General features: G+C 40.8%; 1 protein-coding gene across 5 annotated transcripts in view; it reads left to right on the top strand.

Annotated features, from left to right (window-relative positions):
- Positions 1-25,967, top strand: part of MYO1B (myosin IB) — a 183,156-nt gene that overhangs the window by 94,834 nt on the left and 62,355 nt on the right. For all 5 annotated transcript variants that reach the window (XM_027125466.1, XM_027125472.1, XM_027125477.1 and 2 more), the window contains exons 5-7: positions 8,475-8,579; positions 12,542-12,588; positions 17,930-17,993. In XM_027125466.1, coding sequence (XP_026981267.1) covers positions 8,475-8,579; positions 12,542-12,588; positions 17,930-17,993 — 216 coding nt within the window. The remainder of the gene's footprint in view (positions 1-8,474; positions 8,580-12,541; positions 12,589-17,929; positions 17,994-25,967) is intronic.

The following is a 25,967-nucleotide window of genomic DNA, read 5'->3' as shown; positions in this document are numbered from 1 at the left end:
TGTCACACAAGATTCTGCTTGATCTAGCCTCGACCTTGTTCTTCACCTTCCCCTCATGCTTTCCCCCCTTCTAATGGCAGCTCACGTTACTTTTCACTAAAAGGCTTACTGTTTATTGTATGTAGCCAGTGTCATTATATAGAGTTTCCCACCCCTTTTTAGATCATTCATTTGAACTCTGGATATAGGCTTTTACCACTGTTTACTCAGAAATTTGTGATATCTTTGGTTGTTTAGAACTCTTTCTTTCCAGTAAGAACTTTAAGAGGACATTGGTATCTTGGGGGAAAGTTTTTGCTCCTTCCGTGTCACTAACCAGTTCTTTTCTTGTGAAACAGAATTTAATTCTTAGAAGCAGTACAGCTTCTTGTTTGCTTCCAGGTTAACCAGTGAAAATGGTGGCAAGGCAAGTTAAAAACTGTGTCCCTGACAGAAGTCATTTGTATTAGTGACGTATCTCATGCCACCTACCCCTACCTCAATCCCTTTGACTGTATCTACAAGCCTATTCATTTCACGTGTGTTTCCTTTTTTAAAGCATAAGGGAGGAAGAGATGAAAATATTCCTAAGCCTATTCACTTTTTTAGATTTTTACTCATTCTTCATCATGTCTAAAGATTTCTTTGAGTATCTGATTGTTTCAGTTTGTTCCTGAGTGAGTCATCAGAAGTGGGTTGTGGTCACTGGTTTGATTGGTATTGGCCAGTTCTTCATCTCCTCTGGAACGTGTTCCAAGAAGACAGCACATCCACTCATGAGCCATGTTGGTATATGACCTCCTCCTTCTCAGAGAGTTGTAAACCATACTGCTTCCTCCTGGAGCAAAATTCCATCTCCTGGTAGGCTCGTGTACCTTCTTTATTAAGAAACTGAGTGGAGGTTGCTGTTACTGTTTCACAGGGAGGGCATTCATTCTTTTCTGAGAAAAACAAAAACACCTTATTCCTCTGGTGGAAATCTAGTGGCACATGGAGTTCATTCTTCTTTTCTATATTTTTCTCTTCTCTTTTCTCTTCTATTTTTCTAGTCAATAACTTGTCCTCTTTGTTTCAGTGTCCCATTCACCACTTGAAATCCTATCGTTTTCCCTGGATTTAGTCCCTTCTAGGACCCCTTTGCCCTCTGTCATAAGCTGAAGAATGGACAGCTGCTTCACAGGGTCATCACCTCCTCCTCTGGTAGGAAGCTCTGTTTACAGGTGCTGCTTCAGCAAGAGGCTGGAGAGGGTACCGCAGACACCCTGGAGCAGTACGTCTCAAACCTTCCACTGGGAAGCACCAGGTTCCCTTCTCTTGCAGTCTGCTGCTGACCAATACCAGAAAAATAAAATAAAAGAAGACATAGAAAATTCAGGCCCCGATTTCTGTTTAGCTTCCACAGACAAACTACCAAATTGCTACAGAAACTTCTCAACGCCTACTCTCATATGTAGATAGACCAGTAGCAGTCCAGGGGCCGACCAGCTTTTGAGTAGTGCTGGTCGTCAGACCGTACTTTGAGTAGCAACTGTCCAGAAGTCTCTCGAAGCATTTGTCTTGTTTTTGAGCTACTGTGCTTTTTAGATCTGGTGATGTTTCACTTGTCCGTTATCATTAAAATCCTGGTGCTGGGCAGTGGACACCACTCCTGAGAGCTGCTGTTTTTAAGTATCTACTCAGCTATACTCTTTGGTAGCTGCTCAGCCCTTTCTTTACATTTATAGATCCCAATAGCATCTCCTACCTCTCCATTTCCATAGAGACATCTAGTGTTTTACTTATGTATTCCCATCTTTTTCTACTTTTCTTTCTTTTTGAAAGCAGGGGTACAGAAATTGTTTCAAATTGTATTAAGGTTTTAATTGTCATCAGACTATAGTTTTGAGTAGACTCTGTGTTGTTTAATGTCTCTGTTTCATGGAGATTACTTACGGGAAAATGAAATGATGGAAAATAATACAGAGATTTGCAGTACAGTGTGTGAGGAATTTCAAGAAGGGGTTTACTCTCAATTCTGTGGGGAAGAGGAATGCCAGGCCATTTTGGAAATGTCACATTATCTTAGTCACCAAAATTTTTTTGAATACATGTAGCTATTAGCATTTTTGTGTTAGTGAATGAATGAAAGAAGAAGATAACTAACATTTATCGAGGGCCTGGAACGTGCTATGTACTTACGTATAGCATCCCTTTTCAGTGAGAGTTTTTGCTTAATAGCATATACAGAACCACCATGTAGTATCCGAGGGCTCATTTTATAAGAAGTAATTAAGTTAACGAGGTTGTAAACCCCCCTGGCAGATGATGATGTTACTGGTCTTAAACACTGGAGACACTCTTACACTGTAGGATTGTATAATGTGGGCAATCAGGGAGAGGCATGAACATTTTGAATCCTTTGGGGGCCTATTTAATTCATTACTGCTGTGCTAAATAAAAAATCCATCATGCCTCATAAAAGTGCCCAACTATTTCTAGGCAGGGAACTCACAATTCACTATCATGAATACAAATAGTTTGTGGGAAATCATTCAAGCACCGATGGGGGCAGGCAGGCAGAACATGAGGGAACCATCGTAACTGCATTTTTCCAAGGCCATCAGAGTAAACTGTGGGCCTGAGAAGATGATCCTGATATAAGAAAGCATTATAAATTATTTGATTTCTAATTTTACAGTTACATCAGTTTCTAGGAACTCTGCAGCCATCTGCTAAAAGAGTTACAAAGCCTGCCTTGCTCATTAAGACCCTTGGTTCTGAACCCCAAGTGAGCTTGTACTGCTCTACATCTGTGATAGTTTTCTGACTCGGTCAGCGACAGAGATGTGACTGACTGGCTGTAGCCTAAACATCCGTGAGCATTTTCTAATGCTGAGTATCTCCACATGGAAGCAGAATAGCTAAGCCAGCTCGAGGCCAAAATGTCGTGAGCTTTGTTTTGTTTCTTCCTCATGCGAGAGAGGCCTCTCTTGACTCACGTGTTTGACATGAATTATCAGATTTTGTGGCCAACTTTCAGAAGCAAAGCAACTTACATATAGTTGTATTTCAATAAAAACATTGCCGTTCATGATTCCTCTTGGAGCAGAGGCTGCGTTTCTCACTGCAAGACCCATGTTTTTGGTACAGTGATCGGGGCAGTTCCCAGCTGCCTGTCGGGTCAGTTTGGATGTGCTGCAGCTGGGTGATTTTGCAGCACTGCAGACTCAGGACTGCTGAAAAAGGGTGTTCTTCTGTGTTACAGAGTCCTTGTTTCATTGTATACAAACATGGCTTGCTTGATTTAGGCAGTCATACTCTTTAGGTCACTGGACCACCAGACCTTTGTAAGCATAGTCCCTAGAAAAACTTGGGTGTCTTAACCAAGGAGATAGAGAGGTATAGAAGTAGATAAATATGTCAGTATTTGTGTGTGTATAAATGTATGGCTTTCTCTATGCTATATGACATATATGACATAGTTTATATGATATGTATGTGACCTGTGACATTATTTGTATCTATGAATGCATGCATCGATATTTGTTAACTCCTGGATAAATTTATTAGCTCTGGAAAAAAACCTCAGAATAAGCCTTGCTTGTATTCCTACCTTTTTTTCCTGACACAGTATCTATGTGGAGCCTGCTCGATTCCATGCGTAGGTTTTCATACTTGCCCATGAGATTCCCAGCCTTTTGTCCTCATGGTTACAAATGTCTTTCATTGTTTTCCCTTTCTCATTCACTGATTGCTATTTCACAATGTTTTCTTACATAAAGAATATTATAGTATATGAATTTATATGGTTATATGATTACATATTACATAATTATATAATAACATATAGTAGATACTATTCACAACCCAGTGCAAGGTACCGGAGTATGCAGAGTTAAATTAGTTATCATTCTTACCTTAACAGGAATTTAAAATTCCCAGAATCATAAACGATCATCTATAACCCCTTTCCATTCTTTATAGAAATGAATTCTGGTCTAGATATTTTGATCTAGAAATGTTTTGTTATAGGCCATTTGTTCATTAGTGCAGGATATCTGATAACGCTAGATGTTCTCCTGTTTTCTGGTGAGAAGATATTTTGACTTTGAAGACTTCATATTTTGTTTGTCCAACTCAATGCATTTTAAAATTCAACATTCAAACATATATATGCACATAAATCTACCTATGTAAAGTATCTGTGAGTTAGAGAAAATGATGAACTAAGAATGAGTTCTAAGCAATGCTGTTATGATTTGCCAATTTTAAATGCCAGCGTTCTTATATCTAGAATGGCGGTGCTTTTCAGTATTTTGAGTACACGTGAAGAATACACCTTTTTGTCCTACGTAGAATCCTTTTATATTTTTACAGCAAACATGCAAGATGTTGTCACTGAGAGTATGATTACTAGATTAATGCATTCGGTCTACTCAAAAGTATTGCCTTGGAAAATGCTTAAGATTTTATGCTGTGCTTGCCAAGGTCATGTTTAATTGGTTCCTATGATAGTCCACATGATTCAAGAACTAGGCTTTGCAGTATGGAGGAGGATGATAATTTAATTCTTGACTCTCCTCAGAAATACAATATTTTTCATTCATAGAGGTTATCACATAAAGTTTTGATTTGGATAAATATGTAAACATTTGAATAAAGATGCAAATTTATTTGAACTTTAGCACAGAAGAGCCAAAGGAAATGAAGCAGAAAACCTCATGAGATAACTGTTACTTCCTGTTTGCAGCATGATGAAATATAATGAAAACAGCCCTCTAAACTACATTGGACCTTGCAACTTGTCCGTACAGGTTTACTTATTTTTTCTAAAGTAGTGACTATCTCATGAACTACTTGAGTTAAAGATCAAGTATTATGTCAGGAAAAGAATAATGAGTTGTCTCTTTTAGACAATGAGACTTTGGAGAAAATTACCCTTAATCCCAGCTTCCAAAAATGAATTATTAAAATGAGCGCAGTAATAGAATTCCTGAAGATAGTTAAGAACCTGAGCATAAAATCTTTTTAACAATTTAGAAAGAAGGATCTTCGAAGTATATTTAAAAATGATATTTGAATTACTTAAATAGATTTTAAAGTTAATAAAACTGATTCCTTGTTTCAATTTAAGTTAACCCATCTTTACATCTCAGTAGATATTGTGGGTTTACGTACAATTTAACAGCCATATGATGTAGGTCCAATCCAAATTCCAATAGATCTGCTCCTGGTGCCATTTTTAAATAGATTTGACCCTGAGAGAATTCGATGCCATTTAGTTCAGGCCATTAAAAGGTCTCTGAGAGGTCAAATCAATTCTAGCAGCCACCAAAGAGTTCTCATTCTTGGTTGATCACCCCCCGCTCCGTCTGCTCCCACACACATACACACAAAGCAGTTTGTCCATGGTGTCCACCCTGGACCAGAACAGGATTTCCAGAGAACTGGGTGTAGCCATGTATCTGAGGTTGGAGGTTTGGCTGCAGTGAGGTTCATAATCACTGGAATAAGCAATATAGGCTGACCTGGACTTTTACTATTTCTTGCCAGTTTACCTAAAAGAAAACTTAGCTTTTCATGTAAAATATGTACATATATATTTGTTTGCCACTGTCTGGAGTTGTTTTGTCTATAAATGCTTTCACTCTTCTAATAGTGTAATGGGTTGGAAGGCTAGAAATTTAAGTCAAGGAAGAATATACAAAATACATGTGAGAGTGTAGGTGGGGATGGGGACCAGAGAGTGCTGCTGAGAAAGCAGGATGATGAGAAAGCCTGGAGGTGAGTTGTTTCAGAGGCCAGACTGTAGGGTTGGAATGTGTGGGCGATGCAGGAGAGTTGGCCCACAGTTGGAGACCAGGTAGCACAAGATGTCAGGAATTTGCTGGGAGGGCAGCCTCACCTGACTTTGAAAGCCAGGAAGCCTAGAAACAAAGTATCGCAAAGTGACAGAAGAAGAGTTCCAGTGTGAACTGGTGGGTAGAGGGGAATGTAACACCAAGAAGTGAAATGAAACGTTAATAGTATATAAACTCTTTGTTCATGACTGAGGCCAGTTCAGCCTGATGGAGCAGCAGAAGTGTGTCCATACAGTTCACCGGCCTTGAAATAGTTAAACCCTGAGAACGTTGGAAAACGTAGCTCAGGAAATTTACGCAATGGAGGATGTGTTAAGGGACTATGCCCTTTGGAGGGAGGGTATTGCAAAGATGAAAAGACTGATGTTTCTCAGCTACAGTCTTTAAAAGGAGACTGCAGAAATCCGCCATCACAGACCACCAGAGAATCTACTTGGACCCATTCTCGTTACCCAGAAAGCAAACTGGAGGGAGATTTAACTCCAACCGTTGAAGAAGTACCCAGCATCCCACCACAATCCTCAGCTCCATGAGATCACCTGCTTCTTCTGCACCATATTTGCTAGCACTCCCTTGAGAACTTTATGGGACCTGCATAGATTCTTGGTGCTCTGTGGCTCCTGTTATTAGGTGATGCTTTGGGGCTGTATATAGGCCCTGAAGCACACGTTGGGCAATGCGCCCAAGGTCGCGTTCCAACTGTTCATTTATTATTTCTTCAGTGGTGGGAAATGGGCTGGAAGTCACCTGCAGGTCTCCCTGTGAGAAAGAGCAGCGTTGAGGTTTGTCCCCTTACACCCATAGGTAGGGGTACTGCCACTCACACCTGGGGAAGCCTTTCCTGCCCTCAGACAGTGGCACTAGAGCAAAGAACTTGCAAGAAAGCAAGATTTGGGAGATTGGTTTTTCTTGCCTTGACTGCCTGGACCTGGGCCCATGTTTTATTCTACTGACATTTAATAGTTGAGTATTTCCCAGATCCTGATTATGGAACATTAGAACTAGGACAGTTGAATGAGAAACAGATTCTATGGCAAATAAGTTTGGGAGATGGTGCATTCTCCATCTTTTTCCAGAGTTCCACAATGCACATGCTACTTTAAGAAGCCATTTTAAAAGGAAACCTATTTCACTTCATCTAACTTACTGTGGCCCCAAATTCATTTGACTTTAGACTTCATTTCCCCTGAATATCTATTATCATTCCTTGGAACTCAGTATTAAAAGGATCAGGTTCTTGGAAACAGATGCTAAGAGGAGACATGTACTAATAGGGGAAGGATAAAACCAAATTTGGCCCACCTTACCAGTTTGAGCTAAGAATTCTTCATATGCCTCCGGTGGCCTGCTTCTTTTAGCAGGGAACTTGTTCTACGAGTGAAGCCTATGAAAACAACTAGAAGATGCCCTGGAAGGTCTGTATTTCTTGTATTCAAATCCTTAAGATTAGTTGCTTAGTTTTTTAATCAATTTGAAGAGTAATTAATTTAATCTGATTGTAAGCAAACCAATTTTATTTAGAAACTATTTTTTGAGGAAGGACAGTTCTTTTAAATTTAAAAAATACATTTGATAAAGACACCCAGGTTATCAAGTTAATTTTGACTTGAATCACCTATGTATAATATAGTAATTATATATAAATGATTGCTTTTTTAAAAAATTTATTTTTTATTGAAGTATGTTTAATTTACAATGTTATGTTAGTTTCAGGTGTACAGCAAAGTGATTCACTTAAATATATATATATATGTATATATATATATATACACACACACACACACACACACACACACATACACACACACATACATATTCTTTTTCAGATTCTTTCCCATACAGGTTATTACAAAATATTGAGTATAGTTCCCAGTGCTATACAGTAGGTCCTTGTTGTTTATTTTATATATAGTAGTGTGTATCTGTTGCTCCCAAATTTATCCCTCCCGTCCTTTCCCCTTTGGTAACCATAGTTTGTTTTCTATGTGTGTGAGTCTGTTTCTGTTTTGTAAATAAGTTCATTTGTGTCATTTTTTAAGATTCCACATATAAGTGATATCATATGATATTTGTCTTTGTCTGACTTACTTCGCTTAGTATGATAATCTCTAGGTCCATCCATGTTGCTGCAGATGGCATTATTTCATTCTTTTATAGCTGAGTAGTATTCTGTTATTTGTATATACCACATCTTCTTTGTGCATTCATCTGTCGATGGACACTTAGGTTACTTCCATGTCTTGGCTATTGTAAATAGAGCTGCAGTGAACATGTATCTTTTCGAATTATGGTTTTCTCCGGACATATGCCGAGGAGTGGGATTGCTGGATCATATAGTAGCTCTAGTTTTCGTTTTTTAAGAAACAATTGCTTTAAGAAGATAGTCCTCCTCAGATTTTGTTGGCTATGTTTACTCAGTCAGTTTTTCAGCAACCCAGTGATAACCTTTAAGCACAATTCCTGTTATATCTGAATCAATGACATGTCTGAATAGAAAGCATGAATATTTTTAAAGGTTCCCAAAACATTCTTTGCTCCCAGGAGTGAAGTCATTTGAAAACACTGTTAGTGGGCCTTCTCTCCCAAATCTTTTCCCCTGAAAGTTGAAAAAAAATTTCTGCTTAATTTATTAATATGGCTTGTTTTCACCCACAGAGGCCAGCAAGCTTGTTATGTCCTACGTAGCAGCTGTTTGTGGAAAAGGAGCAGAAGTTAATCAAGTCAAAGAACAGCTTTTACAGTCCAACCCAGTCCTGGAAGGTAGGATTTTCTGTGTACATTGGGTCAGTATGACTGGAACGGTAAATCCAGTTTTCCGGGCACTTCTGGCACCTGGTGTGCTGGGAGGTGGGCTGGGAGGGGGAGAGTCAGGCCCAGACCTGCTGAGCAAAAGGTAGAGGCATCCTAGGAACTCCTGGCTTCACGCACTTGAAGGAGGGAACGCTTTACTCGTGTAAAAGGAGCTCTCCCACTTGCAGTCATTTTTCTCCCTTTTAATTTTTATTTGAATTACTTTCATTTTGCTTAATAATAATCAGCTGATATTTGCATTTGACTTGACAGCTGGGAGAAACTTGGTGGAAGAGAGCAATGTGAGGGCAGTGCTATTTTATCATTCAGGATAACACCCATGGCTGGTGATTTCTGTTGTCAGGGAAACCAAGGCTATGCCAGAGAAATATTTAAGGACCAGTTTTCTCAGGGTTACAAAAAGCCTAAACCTGACTTTAGAGCTCAGATGCTGTGGTTGGCCATCTGTGTCTGTTAGTCAGCTTGGGCTGCCATAACACAGTACCATAGATTGGGTGGCTTAAACAACAGAAATCTATATTCTCACACTTCTGGGGGCTCAGAAGTCTAAGCTCACCTGCTGGCAAGGTAGGTTTTCTTCTGAAGCCTCGGCTTGTAGACAGCTGCCATCTTGCTATGTGCTCACATGACCTCTTCTTTGTGTGTGTATATGGGAGCGGGAGGGGGGATGATGGGCAGGTGGGCGCTGGCTCCTGGCCTCATCTAATTACCTACCTCCCAGAGGCCCCATCTCCAAATACCATTACATTGGGGGGTTAGGGCTTCAAAATATGAATTGGGGGGTGGGGTCGGGTAGGGACACAAACATTTAGTCTATAATACCATCAGAAAACAAAGCCAGAGAGAAGTCCCCTTCTGCCATGGAGGTTGGCGTAAACCATCAGTATAAACCATCCTTATGTTGGAAACAGTAACTCAAAGCCTCTTCCTGTTGCTGGAAAGCCCTTTGCCTTACTTTATATTGTAAGCATACCAGTGTTGTCATTTAACACAGTTGTTGGGGTAGAGTAGGTTTCTCAACCTTGGTGCTGTTGACATTTTGGACTGGATAAGTCTTTGCTGTGGGGTTGCTGTCCTGTGAAGTGTAGGATGTTTAGCAGTATCCCTGGCCTCTAACCACTGGGTGCCAATAGCACCCCTGCCTCTAGTTTTTACCATTGAAAATGTCTTCAGACAATGCCAGATGTCCCGAGGGGATCAAGACCACCTTGATCAGAATCTCTGGTCTAGAAGAGTAGTTTGGTTCAGCCCTTTGTTCGAAGTCATGGAAGGTCAAGATTTAACATGGATTAAAGCAGAACTGCTCTGTGGGGGGAGACCCGCACCCCCCCCCGCCCCAGTATGGAGGAACAGAACTCTGCCCATTGTCTTTGTTGCTCAGGCTAGTCCCTCCTTCCACTTTATTACAAGGAGGCACCATGCATCTTTATCCTCCAGACGGTGAAATAAAACTCATGAGAATACTTTGCTTGTGAGAAGCAAAGGCCAGAACACCTGTCACATTGTTATTGATCTTTCTTCCCCTTCAGGACCTTAACAAATAAAGAAGCTATTGTAGAAAGTGTTTTATCTTTATCTTATTATTCCAGTCTTTTACTTTTTGCTTGCTGTCTTTTGCTTTTAGTTAGGATGCTATACATGTGTTATATTTCTATAGATGCTTATTTTAAGAATGCTGTGATCTAAAGGAGAAACACTGTGGAATGCTATAGCTTGCATCTGTGATTAGAATCTGGCCCTTTATTCAATGGTATTTGAAACTAGGCCCCAGTGCAGGAACTGGAAGAAATGTCTACTGTGGGCATGTATTATCTTTTGTGGGAATGCTTTACTTTTTAACTGGAGCTGCTACTGTAAATGAACATTTAGAACAATGAACTTAAAAAAAACAATTGAGGAATGTGTCTCAAGTGTTCTATAATGGAACACTTGTTTTTGATTCTGTGGCTCACAGTAAAAGACTTTAGTGTTTAGAGCTGTGTTTAGTAATGTGCAACTCAGATTTGTCTGATGAAAAGATGGTTTATGGCTTGCAAATGGCACCCTGAATAAAGTTTTTTTGAAGCAATTCCTTCACTTGCCCTTGACCTTCAAGCCACAATAAACTCTCCTTTATGTGTCAGCGTCTCGTGCTGGACTTTGGGGCTGTGCAAATTAGTTAATTTGGCATCCCTGCTTGTTGACACCCACCACAAAGATCTAGCCTGTGAAAACACGAAAAATGTCATGGTCTTCATGATGACTAGGTCAACACTCACCCTTATCAAGGTTGCATTTATTAAAATCCTTTAGCTGGTGGTGGACGTAGGATAAGGATGTGAACCTCTTCAGCATCCTTTTTTGAGTGTTTCCCATGTGCAGGTTTCCTTACTTAATATAACATCTCAGCTTATTTTCTGTTAAAGAGAGAATTTGGTGTCAGGGACCTACGAAACCATACCCATTCCAAGTGGAATCTCTGAATCAAAGAACTTGCCCTGTGTTGACTTTAAATTTTGTCTTAACTAGCAGGAGCCAACTATTTTGTTTTTTTTTTTACAATCAAAAACATAAAAATACTAGCTAACGTGAAATATAACACAGCAGGTTTGGCTACTGAATACCCGCAGTGAGCGTTACACATCTGGATCAGGTGATTGCTTTCAAAACTTGGACCAGCTTTTAGCCATTGTTAATCATGTGAGCTCTTGTTAGGCTAATCTTAATTTAATGAAGTTGTGGCGGCTTCCAGGGATTTGATGCCCGACCTCTTAATTTAAAGATTCATTTCTGTTTGCCGCATCATCGTGCATCACTCTGTAGTCCTTGCTGGCGGCCGTGTGGCCCATGGATCCCAGTAACAGCCTCGGGGTGGGGTGGGAGGGTATTGGTAGAGAAGCAGAATTTCATGCCCATCCCTTGACTCATTGAACCAAAGTGTGCACTTGACCAAGATCCTCAGGTGATTGGTTTACACGTTAAAGTTTGAGGTGCACTGCTAGGCTTCAGAGCATCAAGCAGGGATTCCCTCTCCTTATACGACTTACATTTATTCCACTTACATCCTCTACTACCAAGGCCCAGATTAATTTGCTCCTCTCTTGTGCACAAGCTTGATGAAGCAGTCATTTTACCTCATGACACTGAAATACCTTTGTCAAACAGGAGCATTCTGTGCCTGGGGCAGTGTCGTCCTGTGGTTCTTAGGTGCTCTCGTTTGAAAGGGCGGCCTGTGGGAGATTCTAGCTCCTCGAAGCAGCTAAGATTGGGACAAACTTGGATTTTTGCATTGTGGGCTGATTTTTTTTTCTTTTCTGGAAAGTTTCACTTAGGTCTGATGGACATAAACTCATGAAACGATATGGTATTTTTAGCCTATTGGAAATGATGTTAGTTTCCAAGTCTCTTACTCTTTCTGTATTTCAGTTATATATTTAATCACGTTTAAATACCTTTTATTTCGAACTTAAACAATTTAAAGTTTCTCATGCCTTTTTCCACCTGAAAACCTCATCAACTGAGTTTCATAAAACCTTTGTTAATGTTAAGTAGTCATCTCTAAAATAACCTTATTCATTGTTAATAACGGTAGAAGAGCACAGAAGCCCTGCTTGCTCGCCATTCAGCTGACTACTATCAAAACAGTTAAAATGTGTTGAATTAGACAGGATTAAGTTTACAGTAGTACTTGAAAAAAATTCTGTGAATCATAGGCATGAGTCTTTCTGTGAACTTATAAGAAGACATGGAAGCTTTAGCAGCTTATTAAGACTCGTGTTAAGTAGTTTCTATGGAAATTTTCTGGACAGAAATGTCATTGCTACAAGTTGCATTTCTAGGATTTATGGATGTCAGATATTACATTTGTTTTATTTTTTGGCTTGAAATTAGTTTTCTGTCACTTGACCACACATCTGTTTCTTTCCTACTAGCATTTGGAAATGCCAAGACTGTAAGGAATGACAACTCCTCTAGATTTGTAAGTATTTGTATAAGCATAAGTGTTAACACTAACATTTACCTCATGTGTGTTTAAACAACCAGTAGATGTTTAATATTTCTTAATACACACAATTAAAAAATAAGAAACACCATATTGAGACGTAGGCTAAAAGTTCTATAAGGACTATTTTTCTGCTTTCTGGAATTTTCCTTTTTAATTCTTCTTGGAGTGACACGCTATCTTTTTTTCATGTTTTCTTGTCATCTATCATAAAATTCCATGAGCAATTTCAGTGAGGCTGTTTAGAGTAACTCTTTACTAATGTGAGTTTTGATATTTAGAAGTCAATTAAGACTCAGAAATTCCATAGAAAGAAGGGTAAACTAGGTGTCAAGTTTGTATATGCTACAGCTCTTGTCCGTTCTTCAGTGGGACCAGAAAGGATGGAGGTGTATTCTAAAACTTTATAGAGGTAAAATCAATAAGTCTGGCTGCTGATGGGGGGTGTGGGGAGGACTGAATAGTAAAAACTGAAGCTAATTGATGTTTTGAGTCGGGCTGAGTTGGAAAATGCTAATTTCCATAGTGGAAACCTTTCCAGCCTCATCTCCCACCTCTGCAGTGTACGCTCTGGCACATCAGCCCCTGGGTCTCCCCAGCTGTGCTGCCTTCTTTCCTGCCTCTGGTCTTGACAGGGACACACACTGCCTGGAGGCAGCTGGGGGAAATATGGTGAGTGTGATGGTGGCATTTTGAAATTGATGGCTTTTTTTCTATAGTTGAGCCAGTTTTATAAATTTCGTAATAAAAGATCATTTAGTTTATAAGCTGTCTTCTCATATACATTACTTGGGACCATTATTGATGATCGTCTGTGCCTCGCTGCCAGACACCCTTCCTGCATCCCCACACCTCCACTCCCCAGCTTCTTTTAGCCCCCTTTTTGCTTTTTTCTCATTGGCGTTATCCTGTGCTTAAGGCATGCAAATGACCTCAGGTGGAGATCGTTTTGATAGATTGGAAAGTGGAAGGCTAAGTTTCCTAATTCCAAGGCAGTGAATTTTTTCCATTGGATTAGCCCCTTAAGTTGTTAAAACTGATGTGAGCCATGCCTTTTCCTGTTGTGGTAACATGACTAATCTCATTACATAAATAGAATTAGACGCAAAGTGTGGGCAGATAGAAGTAATTCCAATAGATCAAGCTTCTTTATAGGATAGAGATTTTATTTTTGCTCTTGGCAAATCTCATATACACACGCTTTAAAAAAAATACTTGCAAATATATTTAGTCTGTAGGCCGTAAAAATACAGAAAACCGTATTGCTTAAAGAGTCACTGGTACTTAGAGACATCGGAAAATCTAGCGAAAGGCTTGGCAGGTGTTTTGGCTTGTTAAGTAACTTCAGAGAAATCCTATCATAACACGGGTATTAGGATATGAGATTAATACTTGATTATAGGCTAAATCATTTCATGCCCAGTTTTTAGTAATTTCTCTGCTTTGTGGGTGCGACTTTGACCAGTAGTATACTCGAGTCTATGTTATAATATTATAGTAGGACTCTACTATATTTAAAATGACTACTGTATATATAACAGAGGTTTATGACTCCAGGGAAATTACATTTCCTTCAACTGTGTTTGACAGGTTAACTCCGAATACATTTTTTGATCTCTTTGCTGAGAAGCCTGGGAGACCCTGCACCTCATTGTAGCTGACAGTGTGGACCACTGTTCCCATGGAGGTGCCTCACAGTGACCCTCACCCCAGCACTTTAACTTGGCGTATTGAGCTTCTAGTAAGAGAGACTCATTGCTTTGGGGAAAAAAGAAAACACAGTTTAAGGCTTCGAAAATCACTGTTCTCGACTAAGGACTTTGGAGGGGGATTTTGTTGAGCATCTGCGGTGTGCCAGGAGCTGAGTGAGGCACTGGAGAGTGTGGGAGAGAGCGCTCTAGGGTCTGGAAAATCTCATTACCACTCCTCTCATTGAGTAAGAATAGAAACACACACACAATTCATTCATTTGTTTGAAACCTCCGGGTTTTCTTTTAAACATAGTTAAACTTAGGTCTCCCTGCGTATGCTCTTGCAGCCTGCAGTCATTTCCCCACCAGTAGCCAGAGTGATCTTTGCACGCTGCCGTCCCCTGCCGGCTGACAGCCTCTGTGGTCCCCTTGCACCTAAAATATAGCCCGGGCTCCCCCAAGCCTCCCCACGCAAGGTGGGCCGGCCCAGCCTTCCCCGGCTCCCTGGGCCTCAGTCACACAGGCCTTTGTGCCCGGCAGGTGTGCCAGGTGCTTCCTGGACTTGGGCCTTTGCTGTTGCCGGTCCTTCTGCACCATGCATTCTGTCCCCAGATCTTTGTATGGCTGGCGTCTCGTATCATTTAGGTCTTATCTCAGATGTCACTTCCATGATGCCGTCTGGAGACTCTGTGACTTCATCCCATTTTCATTTTTTTAGGCATTCAGCAATCTCTGGAGTTATGTGCTCCCTTCCCCCGTTTACATCATCATTGGCCCTGGAGAGTAGGTGCGGAGGAAGCGAGCACCTCGGCCTCTTGTTCTCTGATGTGGCCCCAGGAGCTAGAGCAGGGCCGGTGCCATAGTGGACACTCAGAAAACATTGATTTATTGATGAATGAATACCTTTTTTTTTTTTTTTTTGTGGTACGCGGGCCTCTCACTGTTGTGGCCTCTCCCGTTGCGGAGCACAGGCTCCGGACGCACAGGCTCAGCGGCCATGGCTCACGGGCCCAGCTGCTCCGCGGCACGTGGGATCCTCCCGGACCGGGGCACGAACCCGCGTCCCCTGCATCGGCAGGCGGACTCCCAACCACTGTGCCACCGGGGAAGCCCTGAATACCTGTTTTTAAGAAGCTTATAAACTAGTCAGGAAAAATGGACATGGCTGAAAATAATTATAACACAACACATAAACTAGTAAGTTCCCCATGAAAAGTATAGATGAAGTGTTATGGAAGCTCAGAATAGAGAAGCTGGAGGAGTCCGGGGCAGGGGACAGTCCTGAGTGGGTCCACAAGATTTAAAGAAGCCAAAATGGGGTGGCAGGCAGCAGGAGGTGGCAGTCCAGCCTGAGAAACTGAGGAGAGAAACCAGTGTGGACCTTCATTTGCCAGAGTTAATGGCCAGACCAGGGAGTCTGTGAACGGAGCCGTGGGCCAGAGGGCTGGAAAGGTGGGTCCGGGCCCCAGCTGGAGGGCTTGGAGTAGCAGGGTCAGGGTCTCAGACTTTATTCTGTAGGTGGTGGGAAGCCGCTGGTTATTTGTGAGTAGTCTAGTGCCAGGACCAGAACCAAGCGTTTGGGGAGTCATCAGTGTGGGCATCAGCTGAGTTCTCCGTGTCGTGCAGGAGTTTAGCCCTAGTCAGCTTCCTTTTCCTTTCTCCACAGTGTTTGCTCTACTCTCTTCAAATCTTCTATCCTTTACTCTCAGCTGATGCTATTATGCCTGCTTCACAGAAATCATCCTCTTCCAAGCTCTCCAACCAAATTAGCCCTGCTCCTTGGCACCTCCCCGTCTCCATATCAGTATACACGCTCCTTTCTCATACTTATCTCTCTGCACCTGTACTCTAGATCTGTCGCCTCCTTTGCCCAGGGACCACCTGCCACCAAAATCATCCCCTCTCATACAGTCATCCTCTGACTCTCTTGTGAAGTTACTCTTTCTCCCTTCTTCATGTCTGCTTTGCCTCCAGTGTCCCCTCGCATCCTAGAGAGTGTCGCTATCCACTCAGTTGTCTGGGCCACATTCCTGGACTTTTAAATTCTTGAACACCCTCCTTTCATACCTTCTCCATCCAACCATGACCAGTCATCGTGACTCTCTGGGTAGCTCTCAACTCTGTTTACTTTCTTCTTTTGCTATTCTGGTGTAAAGCCACCAGTGTTTCTCCCCTAATTGCTGCCACCTCTGTCAGCTACATCTGATAGGTCTTTTCCAGTCCATTCCACACTAGCCAGAGTGGTCTTGTAAAGAGGCAAGTCTGATCATGGTGTCCTTGTTGAGGAACTTTTAATGACACAACTTGGCTGTCAGGAGAAAATGTCGGTGTCATGATGTGCTCTGACTTCCCCCACCATCCTCACGGATGCCACTGCTTATGCCAGCTCCTTCCTGATCCCTTGCCTCCTTGCCTGCCTGACTTCTCCTGCTACTTCGCCTTTAAGCTCGGGCAGATCTCCTCCTCCCCCTCTGTCCCCTGTTCTTTGCGCACGGCACCATGATCCCACCGTAGGATGTATCCCTATACATGGTTATGTCCCATTTATGTTTCATTTCCCCCCAAGACTAAATTCCTTGAGGGCAGGAGTGATGCCTTGCTTTCCCTTGTGCCTACGTTAGTGTCCAGGAAATGCTTGATAAACATTTGCTTAATGAGCAAGTGAAGACTTACAAAGGCCAGATGACCAGTGACAATGAAGAAGGAGAAGGTGGGGGAGCATGCACGAGCTACTAAAAAAATCACAGATTACATTGTTGATTGTATGCCGTGTGATCATGTTTCTCCTCCCTTACCATTATTTTGAAAATAGAATTAAAGTAATTCTCTGGGAGAATTATTTACAAACCATCGATCTGACTAAGGTAGAACATGAAACAAAACCAAAGACTACTTATTAGATCAACACACCCTTTTCCAAACAAAAAACAGCTCTCAGGGTTATTCTGATATATTTGTTACTCTTTAACCAGACAATCCAGACCCGTTCTCTAAAAATCACAGTGTAAGACTCCATGTGTGTTTCTGTGTGTTTAAGGTACCATCTATAAGGTGTAATATGAACATGGGTTATATATTTCTGTATAATCTAGATTAAAAGCCAAAGAAAGTAATAATGATGAGCCTTTGATTCTGAGTTGGTCACACCACATAATCATGCATTTGATTTGAGTAGATGTAAAAACAGAACTTGAAGTCTTCCATTTTATCCACTGTCCAGTGTGTTTGGAATGTCTAGCCATGGCTTTCAACATACTTTGCCTATAAAAATGAAATAATTTATATTGCCAGCTAGTGCCTATTCAAGGAATACTAATTTTCCCGGTTTTTATTCTTGAATTGAATACACACGTCCTTGAGAAATTTGAAACGTATCCAAAAGTCTTACGATGGCTGAGAAGATCTGTTCTTAAATTAGCAACGAGATATGCTCACTTTGAGCTAATGGGGTATTTAGTATGAATTATTTTTGGAGGCACATTGTTTTGCATCATGGTTACGTAAACTGTGTCTTTCTTAATTACATTTAAACAAATGCATAAAGGGCTTATCATGCTATGCTTTAAGATACACTGACTGAATATTTTGAGGTGAACTTGAAAACTCACCAAGTCTTTCTTTGGCAGGGCAAATATATGGATATTGAATTCGATTTTAAAGGCGATCCCCTGGGAGGAGTGATAAGTAACTGTGAGTATTTTAAAGAAGTTCAGAATAATAAAACATATATTTATAACAGAATATTTTAGATACTTGGGTCTTTAAGAGCTAAGTTTAAGAATACATTTCCTTTTCTTATCCTTAAATTTTTAACCTATGCATTTCAGATTGTTTTATAATATTTAATTTCTAAATCTTTTTAAAAGATCACTTAAAGTCTTTGCCTTTGAAAAACTTTTTAGAAGTCTGCTAAAGAAATAAATATTAGCCCAACTGTATTTTATATCCTATAGGTCTTCAAGCCAATCCAGTAATAAAAAAGATTCTCCAACCGTTATTTTCTTTAACAAAATTACTCTGTGGTTAAAAACAAAATATAAATAATAATTGATTTTAATTGAATGACTTTTGGGGTAACAGTTACCCGATAAAATGAGAAAAACCTGTACTTCAAATTTTACTGTGAGAATTTTGTCTTCAGTGTGTTTAAAAAATTGAAATGTCGTACACCTGTTAGGTAGAGACAGATTTATTAGCTTTCTTTAGTCATGATTTGTGATTGTAGAAGTGAAATGTTCTCCGGCAAAGGTGAAAAAATGAACAAAATCAGGTGAGGTCTACTTAACAGCCCCAGGTCCAGAGTTTTCTCAAGTGGGCACAGTGGTCAGTATCTGTTGTAGATAAGGCCCCTTCATCCATGCTTGGGGGCTTCAGTGCGTGTGGCACTGCCCTGATGTCTCTGCTCCTGTTGATTCTGTAGCTGATTCGTTTGGCAAGGATACGATGACCACTCAGGGTTAGTGCACCTCCAGGGGAAGCTGCAGCCTGGTTATCCTCTTGTTTTTTTTTGAGGGCCACACTGCTGACGTGCCCCCCACACACACCGCTTCCCCTGGCCTTTTCACCACCCTAAGATGCTGTTCGGATTGTTGGAATGAAAAAAATCTAAGTTTGTACTAGATTAAAAAATAACAATTGGCTCAGGTATCCAAAGCACTGCTTTTTGCTATAGCAGTGGCATTCTTTCTCCAAATGAAATTTTATTCCAAATGTGAAACAGATGAAATGAGGCCTGATCTGGTTAAAGAGGAGATGAGCAGCCAGAACCCCTAGACCCCTGGGTGGCCCCTGTGATCTTCCAGAGAAACTCTAGAACCAGAGGGATGCCATTTGAAAGTGAGTGTTTTTAGAATTTGGGCAAACCATGCAGCTGAATTTTTAAAAAAAATTTTTAAATCATAGTTCGTAGAGTAAACTTCTAGGTCTAGAGTTTTTATCTTGGAAACTATAGGATTGAACTGGATGAATTCCACGGTTCCCCATTTCTACCATTTGTAGTTTTTAAATAGTTTATTTTTTTGGCTGCGTTGGGTCTTTGTTGCTGCACGCGGGCTTTCTCTAGTTGTGGCGAGTGGGGTCTACTCTTCGTTGCGGTGCACAGGCTTCTCATTGCGGTGGCTTCTCTTGTTGCGGAGCATGGGCTCTGGGCGTGCAGACTCGGTGGTTGTGGCTCGCGGGCTGTAGAGTGCAGGCTCAGTAGTTGTGGCACACGGGCTTAGTTGCTCTGTGGCATGTGGGATCTTCCCGGACCAGGGCTCGAACCCGTGTCCCCTGCATTGGCAGGCAGATTCTTAACCACTGAACCACCTGGGAAGTACGGCAGGCGGATTCTTAACCATTGGGATTATACGTATTGTAAAAATGTATTATTATTGGAAAAACGTCTTGAAGAGGAAGTTTTAATCTGAGGTGAAATTGGCTAGGATGGTACTACTTATGTTAAATGGTTTTAACTGTCAAATAAGGAAACAGAAATACTCATGCGAATCATATATAATACCACCAAAAGCAAGTGATTATAACCCTGCCAAGTTTGTTACGCAAGCTTCCTTCACAGTATGTGGCAGCTGAAGAGAGCTGTATAGGAAAAGGTATGCCTCAGTTTTAAGACCACCATTTTAAGGAAAGATTAGCTTTTATTCTGAAACATATTTATAACACTTTTATAACACTTGCATTTTACAAGACAAATTAAATTTAGTTATTAATTGAGTAATACACTATTTTTAAAATGAGGCTACATTAACTTTGTATTATAGAACATTCTAGAATGATTGAACCAATATTACTCTTGAGGACTCTAGGAAAATATTTAAGGATGCCTTTATTCTAAGTATCAGAAAATAACTTGGGTTTTACATTTTGAAGTTTCAAGTTTCAAACAGAAATGTCTTCCTGTCTCTAATTCTTGCAGTATCCATGGAGAATAAATAGTAAACACCCAGTTCATTTCCAGTGAAGATTAAAAACCATCATGAATGAACGTCATATGGTTTTTGTTACCATTTGTTCCCACAATGAAATTATATTGAAATTTGTGGTAGTGGGAACACCCTGGTATTTTAGAGTATCCTTTGCTTTGGAAAGGAAAGGGATACATTAGTGGTGAGAGCAGGAAATTTCACCCCGAATAGAGAGAGAGGACTGACTCATAGGTGGCCACGGGGAGCTGCTGCCTGCTGGCTTGAGGGGGTATAAAGCAATGGGTAAACCCACTCTTGTTCTCTGCAAGCTGCCAACAGTTAGCTTCTTGTACCCAGAAAAGGAGACAAGATTTGCCATTTTGTAGGTCATCTATTTTGTTTCCTTTTCCAGCAGCCGCCTAGTAAAAGCATAGGTCGTTGTTGGCTGTAATTATTACCTTGAAAAAGTCACAGGATCATTGGAGCCAGTTGTGTACCCAGGAAGTGGGGAAAAAATGCCCAATAACTTAGTCTCTCTTCCTCTCTTTCTAAGAGAGGTATGCTGTAAAACCTAAGTCTTGAACTCATTTGAAAGCTACGTATCTCTGAGGTGAGTATCATTAGGAGAGAAGTGTTACAAAAATAGAAAATGTCAAACATTTACTTAAGTAGAGAAGATAAAACATGGAAATACATCCAGATGTTTGGCTGATGTGAGGTACTATTTCTCCTACTTTGTTAATGCGTGTGGGTCTCATAACATTTATACAATTACATTTGAGGATTTTGGATCTAGTGTTATGAACTTGAAATGTTTGGAAACCTGTTGCTTTTATTAATAGTCACAGATACTTTCTTACAGTTGTGGCACTAAATGGCAATTTAGACTGGAGAAAATGTGGTACAAGTCTCAAGGGATGTTACCTCCTAAAAGAAGAATAGCATAGAGATATACAAAGAAGAAGCCTTAAGATTTCAAATGTGCATATACCTGCGTAAACTGTAAGGATGGGAGACATGGCTGTCCTGTTCACGGTAGTGTATCAAGAGCCTAGGGTGATACCTGATACACAGCAGGTGCTCAGTAAATGCTGGAGATGAGGATGGAATTGGTTAAATATAGGCAGGCTCTATATTTTCCTGCTGTATTATTTGGGACATATCCATGATCCTATATATGCAGTTGTCAGTGATTTATCATGTGGTTGCCAATGTCTAAAGAAAAAGACAACAAGTTACTTAATTCTCTGTGCCTCCATTTCTTTCTCTTTGAAATGAGGATAATAGTACTGATCTCATAGGGTTGTGATGAGTTGTAAATAATTCGTTAACATCTAACAGTGCCTGGCACATAGTAAGCACTCAATAAATGTTTGCTTCTTTTCATTATTGTATATTTATCTGTTGATTGTCTCTAGCTCCTAGCCAAATATATACCCTATAATGACAGAGACTCAGTTTGTATGGTTCATTGCTAAATGATAGCAACTAAAATAGTGTCTAACATCTAATATATATTTGTTGAATTAACTACATAATAATCACATAAGTACCTAATGTACAATAAGCACAGTTTGACATTGAGAAATAAAGCTTCTTCTTTATTGAGTAAGTTTATCTGAATATTCTATGTTAATCATTTAAAAATACTTTTTCTAAATCCCACAAAGGCAAACAAAGTTATTGGTAATCAAGCACCATCTGTTACTAATGCCTCTGTTGAGCTTGAAAGAAGTAACCCAATCCTGTGGTTATGAAGGAAAGCAAACGTTGACATTGGTGTGTGGCCCAGTTATTATTACTGCCCAATAAACCACCCCAGACTTAGTGGAGTAAAACAACGGCCCTGTTATATGCTCTTGGATTCTGTGGGTCAAGAATTCAGATGGAGCTCAGCAGGGTTGGCTTGTCTCCATGACATATGGGACCTCAGCTGGGAAGACTCTAGTGATTGGGGGCAACTTGCATGAGTTGGGGGGTTGGAGTCCTCTGGAGGCTTTGTCGCTCATGTGTCAGGCTCCTGGGCTGGGATGATTCAAGGGGTGAGCTCAGCTAGACTGTTAACTAGAGCCATCTATGTGTGGCCTCGTGTGATTTGGGCTTCTCACAGCAAGGCGGCTGTGAGAGGGAGTGTTCCAAGAGAGAACATCCTGACAGCAAGTGTTCCAAGAGAACCAGGAAGAAGCCTGAGTAGACTGGGTAATCGTACAGCATCACTGTGACTCTGTTAAGTCCATGTGGGCACAAGCTTGCTCAGTTTCAGTGCTGGGGAATGTAGATTCCACCTCTCAGTGGGAAGAGTGGGAAAAGAATTCGTGACCATTTTATTTTAAACAACCTAAAGCTGATAGATTGTTTTCAGAAATGACCACAATAGTTTCTTAGCTTGTGTCCACATGCTTCGGTAGTCCCCTCTCTCAATGACTTAAGGCTTGGCCATGAGATTTGTTTTGGTCAATGGAACAATTTGCAAACATGGCACAATGGAGAGACTCGAAAGTTGGTTCTCTACTGGGGCTTATCCTCTCTTGCTTCTCTGGGGAACTCATTACCACCATGTGCGTGAACCTGGGCTAGTCTGCTGGGTGATGAGAGGCGCATGGAATGAACCAGCACACGTGTGAATGAGGGCACCTTAGATCAGCCAGCTGCCAGCCAACCTGCCAGCAGAGATCAGCCAGGCTGGCTTAGATCAGAGGAACTACAAATCTGACTCTCAGACTCATGAGCTAATAGATGGTATTGGTCTAAGCTGGTAAGTTTTGGGGGCATTTGTTATGCAGCAGAAAATAACTTGAGACAGAGGTCTAATAGGTAATATCCTTTCCCCACCCAGTTTGGAAACACATGAGAAATAGGCACAGGAAATAAGCTGGAGAGGAAGCAGCTTTATTACTATAGAGGCAAGGTTGAAGAAAGCAGCTTTTGGTTTATCACCCAAGAGGGTGTGCTAGTTAGTGGTCCTTTGGCAGGTTGGCAGGCATTGACAGCACGGAGCAACCCCTGGCCTCTCCTTGTGCGCGTTGCCCCATCTGTCTCACAGCCTGGGAATGGGGCTGAATTTGTGCACAGTGTGGGGAATGAGGGGGCTGAGCTGTACATGCATGCCCATTTCTTCTTCCCAACTTCGCTGCTCAGAGGAGTCTTTCCTCCTGCTGAGGAGAGGAGTGAGTAAGGGGCTGAGAAGCTGGGGAGTGCATCTCATGAAATCCTCCCACACGGAATCATAAAGCAGGAAGAAATGCCTACCTTACTCACAGGGAAGGTGGAGGGTAGAACAAATTGCTCTGAATTCTTTTTCTTTTACATTCCTTTTGAATTTACGATGCAGTTAATTTATGTGCTGACTATCTCAGGGCATGCTGTTTAATCCTTATGTATGGCACATTCCTGCCATTTTGTAGCATATGGAATATAAGTTTACCCTTTTAAATTGTTTGAGACTTATAGCTTTGTTCTTCCTTTTATATCATACCTTGGGTTTAATTGATGATGAGTGGGTGGGTGACTGGGAGCAAAGCTATGTTATAACACTTCCTAAAGGAAACTCTGATCCGTATATATATGGAATTGGGGACTTACCTGTACATGAGTCTGTTCTCAACAGCTAGTGACTATTCATCAGTAAACAGTAGCTGTCTTCTTTAGGGTCAAAATTCATCAAAAACTGAGATAATTTACCTAGTTTGTAATACAAGGCTGGGCTTTTTTAGCACTTTGACATTTAATACCCCTAAAGAAGACAGAAATAATCAACCATGGGTTGTGAAGTATCTGTAGCAATAAAACTGAAATTTCAAAGAGTAATTCTGTTACTCTGTAATGGATGGCTTTATATAAAAATAGATGCTTTCCTTTGTCTCAATTTTATTTTGGTGTTCTTTCTTATACAAAAATATGTTTACCATGAAAAAAGATTACATGTTTATCATGAAACAAGACTATATACCCATACTATAGAAGAAATCAGGTGTTCAGATATGTCTAAATTAACCTCAGATTAAGAAATGAACCAAGGTTTATTAGAATTGTATGTATAATAATAAGATATTATGGACTAGATATTTCATTAATTTTATTTCAGGGTTGGGTATCAAATTGTAGATTCAGATACACACATAAGTTACTTTCCAATTATTAGATAAACTTTAAATTTGTATTAGAAAAAAGTCTGTTGTGAAAATGCATAAATGCTATATGTATGCAACTGGATCCTGATTTTAAAAATGGCATTTAATTAGGTAGATAATAAGGCAAATTTTCTTCGCGTTTTAAAGCACAAGTTGATTTTTCATGTGCAGACACTGGGAACCCTCTCACAACTTTTCATGTAACATGTCCAGCTGTCACTGGTGCTAATTTGTAACTTCAGGACTCTGACTTTTGATTTAAAACTTTAAGGTGCTTTCTTAGAAATGAAAATGCTGCATGGAGGTGGAGGTAGGGGAAACACTGTCCTGTCACGGCGCGCCAGGTGTTTGAGGTCTCTCAAAGCCTGTAACCTGCAGATAGACAAAGGTCTGTGTGAGACCCGGGCTGAGAGAGAGTACTGGGGTGAACACCCACCTCTGCTTTCTGTAATACACGTGCACAGTGAATGATTTGTAAGAAGACATTTGCGCCATCTTTTTTTACTTTAAAGCTTGTCTTTAGTGAAACTTCCTAATTCTCAATCTTGAGGATTATGTTGTGTATTTCCAGAAAAAGTATAGAGTTTATTTTAGAATATATACTCCAATATAGGAGCAAACATTAGTTCATAATCCAAGTTTTCCACTGAAATTACCATCAGTTATGCCCAGTAACTCATTGGTTATTTGACATTTTTTCTTCTTCAAGACAGCGGAGTCCAAAGGGAGATAAATTGTTGTTACTTAGATTGCAGGCCTTTCACTATTGCTAACTGTATCATTTCACTTTATTAAAGGGACACAAATCCGTTGGAAGAGCCTTCAGTGCCACTCAAACACTTTTTTCATAATGTGTATCTTTGAGCAATTGGAGAGGAGCAGGGTCGGTCGTGTCTGCATCTTGGGCTTTCATTGTCATTCTGGCCTTACTGGCAAAACTGAGACAAAGCAAATTCTTCCATAAGCCTTAATCAAGAACTTGGACCATTTCTTCTTTTTCAGGAAGGGAGATTATACATAGAGTAAAGAAACTTTGATCGGGCTTCCCTGGTGGCGCAGTGGTTGAGAGTCCGCCTGCCGATGCAGGGGACACAGGTTCGTGCCCCAGTCCGGGAAGATCCCACATGCCTCAGAGCGGCTGGGCCTGTGAGCCATGGCCGCTGAGCCTGCGCGTCCGGAGCCTGTGCTCCGCAATGGGAGAGGCCCGTGTACCGCAAAAAAAGAAAAAAAAAAAAAATAGAAACTGATCATGCTACCTAATCCTTCACCTGTTATGTTCAAAAGTAATGTGATTTTCCCCCCTTCCAAACCACTACTTGTTCTTTTATTCCTTGGCTTATTAAAAGACATCCGTCTCCAGCAGGTGCAAACATGGACATTTTACTTCTTTCATATCTTATGCCCTAGGGAGGGTGTCCCAGTGCCCAGGAACATGTATATGCTGTGGACTAGCTGGTAATTAGTCAAAACTAAGAAAACCCCTCAGTGATGGTCTGATTCTGTTAATAGTCAGGTGGCAGTGTCATGGTGGAGTTGGTGGGAAAGTCCTGATTCCAGAGTTTCTCTGTCCCTACCCATTGCTTTTCCCCTTTAGAATGGCTTAATAGGTTTATCTCTTCCCTTAAAACTTA

This window comes from Aethalodelphis obliquidens, unplaced genomic scaffold (assembly GCF_003676395.1).
Source record: "Aethalodelphis obliquidens isolate GAN/ISIS:26980383/991018 unplaced genomic scaffold, ASM367639v1 scaffold2, whole genome shotgun sequence".
In the NCBI taxonomy this organism is placed as follows: domain Eukaryota; kingdom Metazoa; phylum Chordata; class Mammalia; order Artiodactyla; family Delphinidae; genus Aethalodelphis; species Aethalodelphis obliquidens.
The sequence above is the reverse complement of the archived record's forward strand: the minus strand, read 5'-3'. Positions and strand labels throughout refer to the sequence as shown.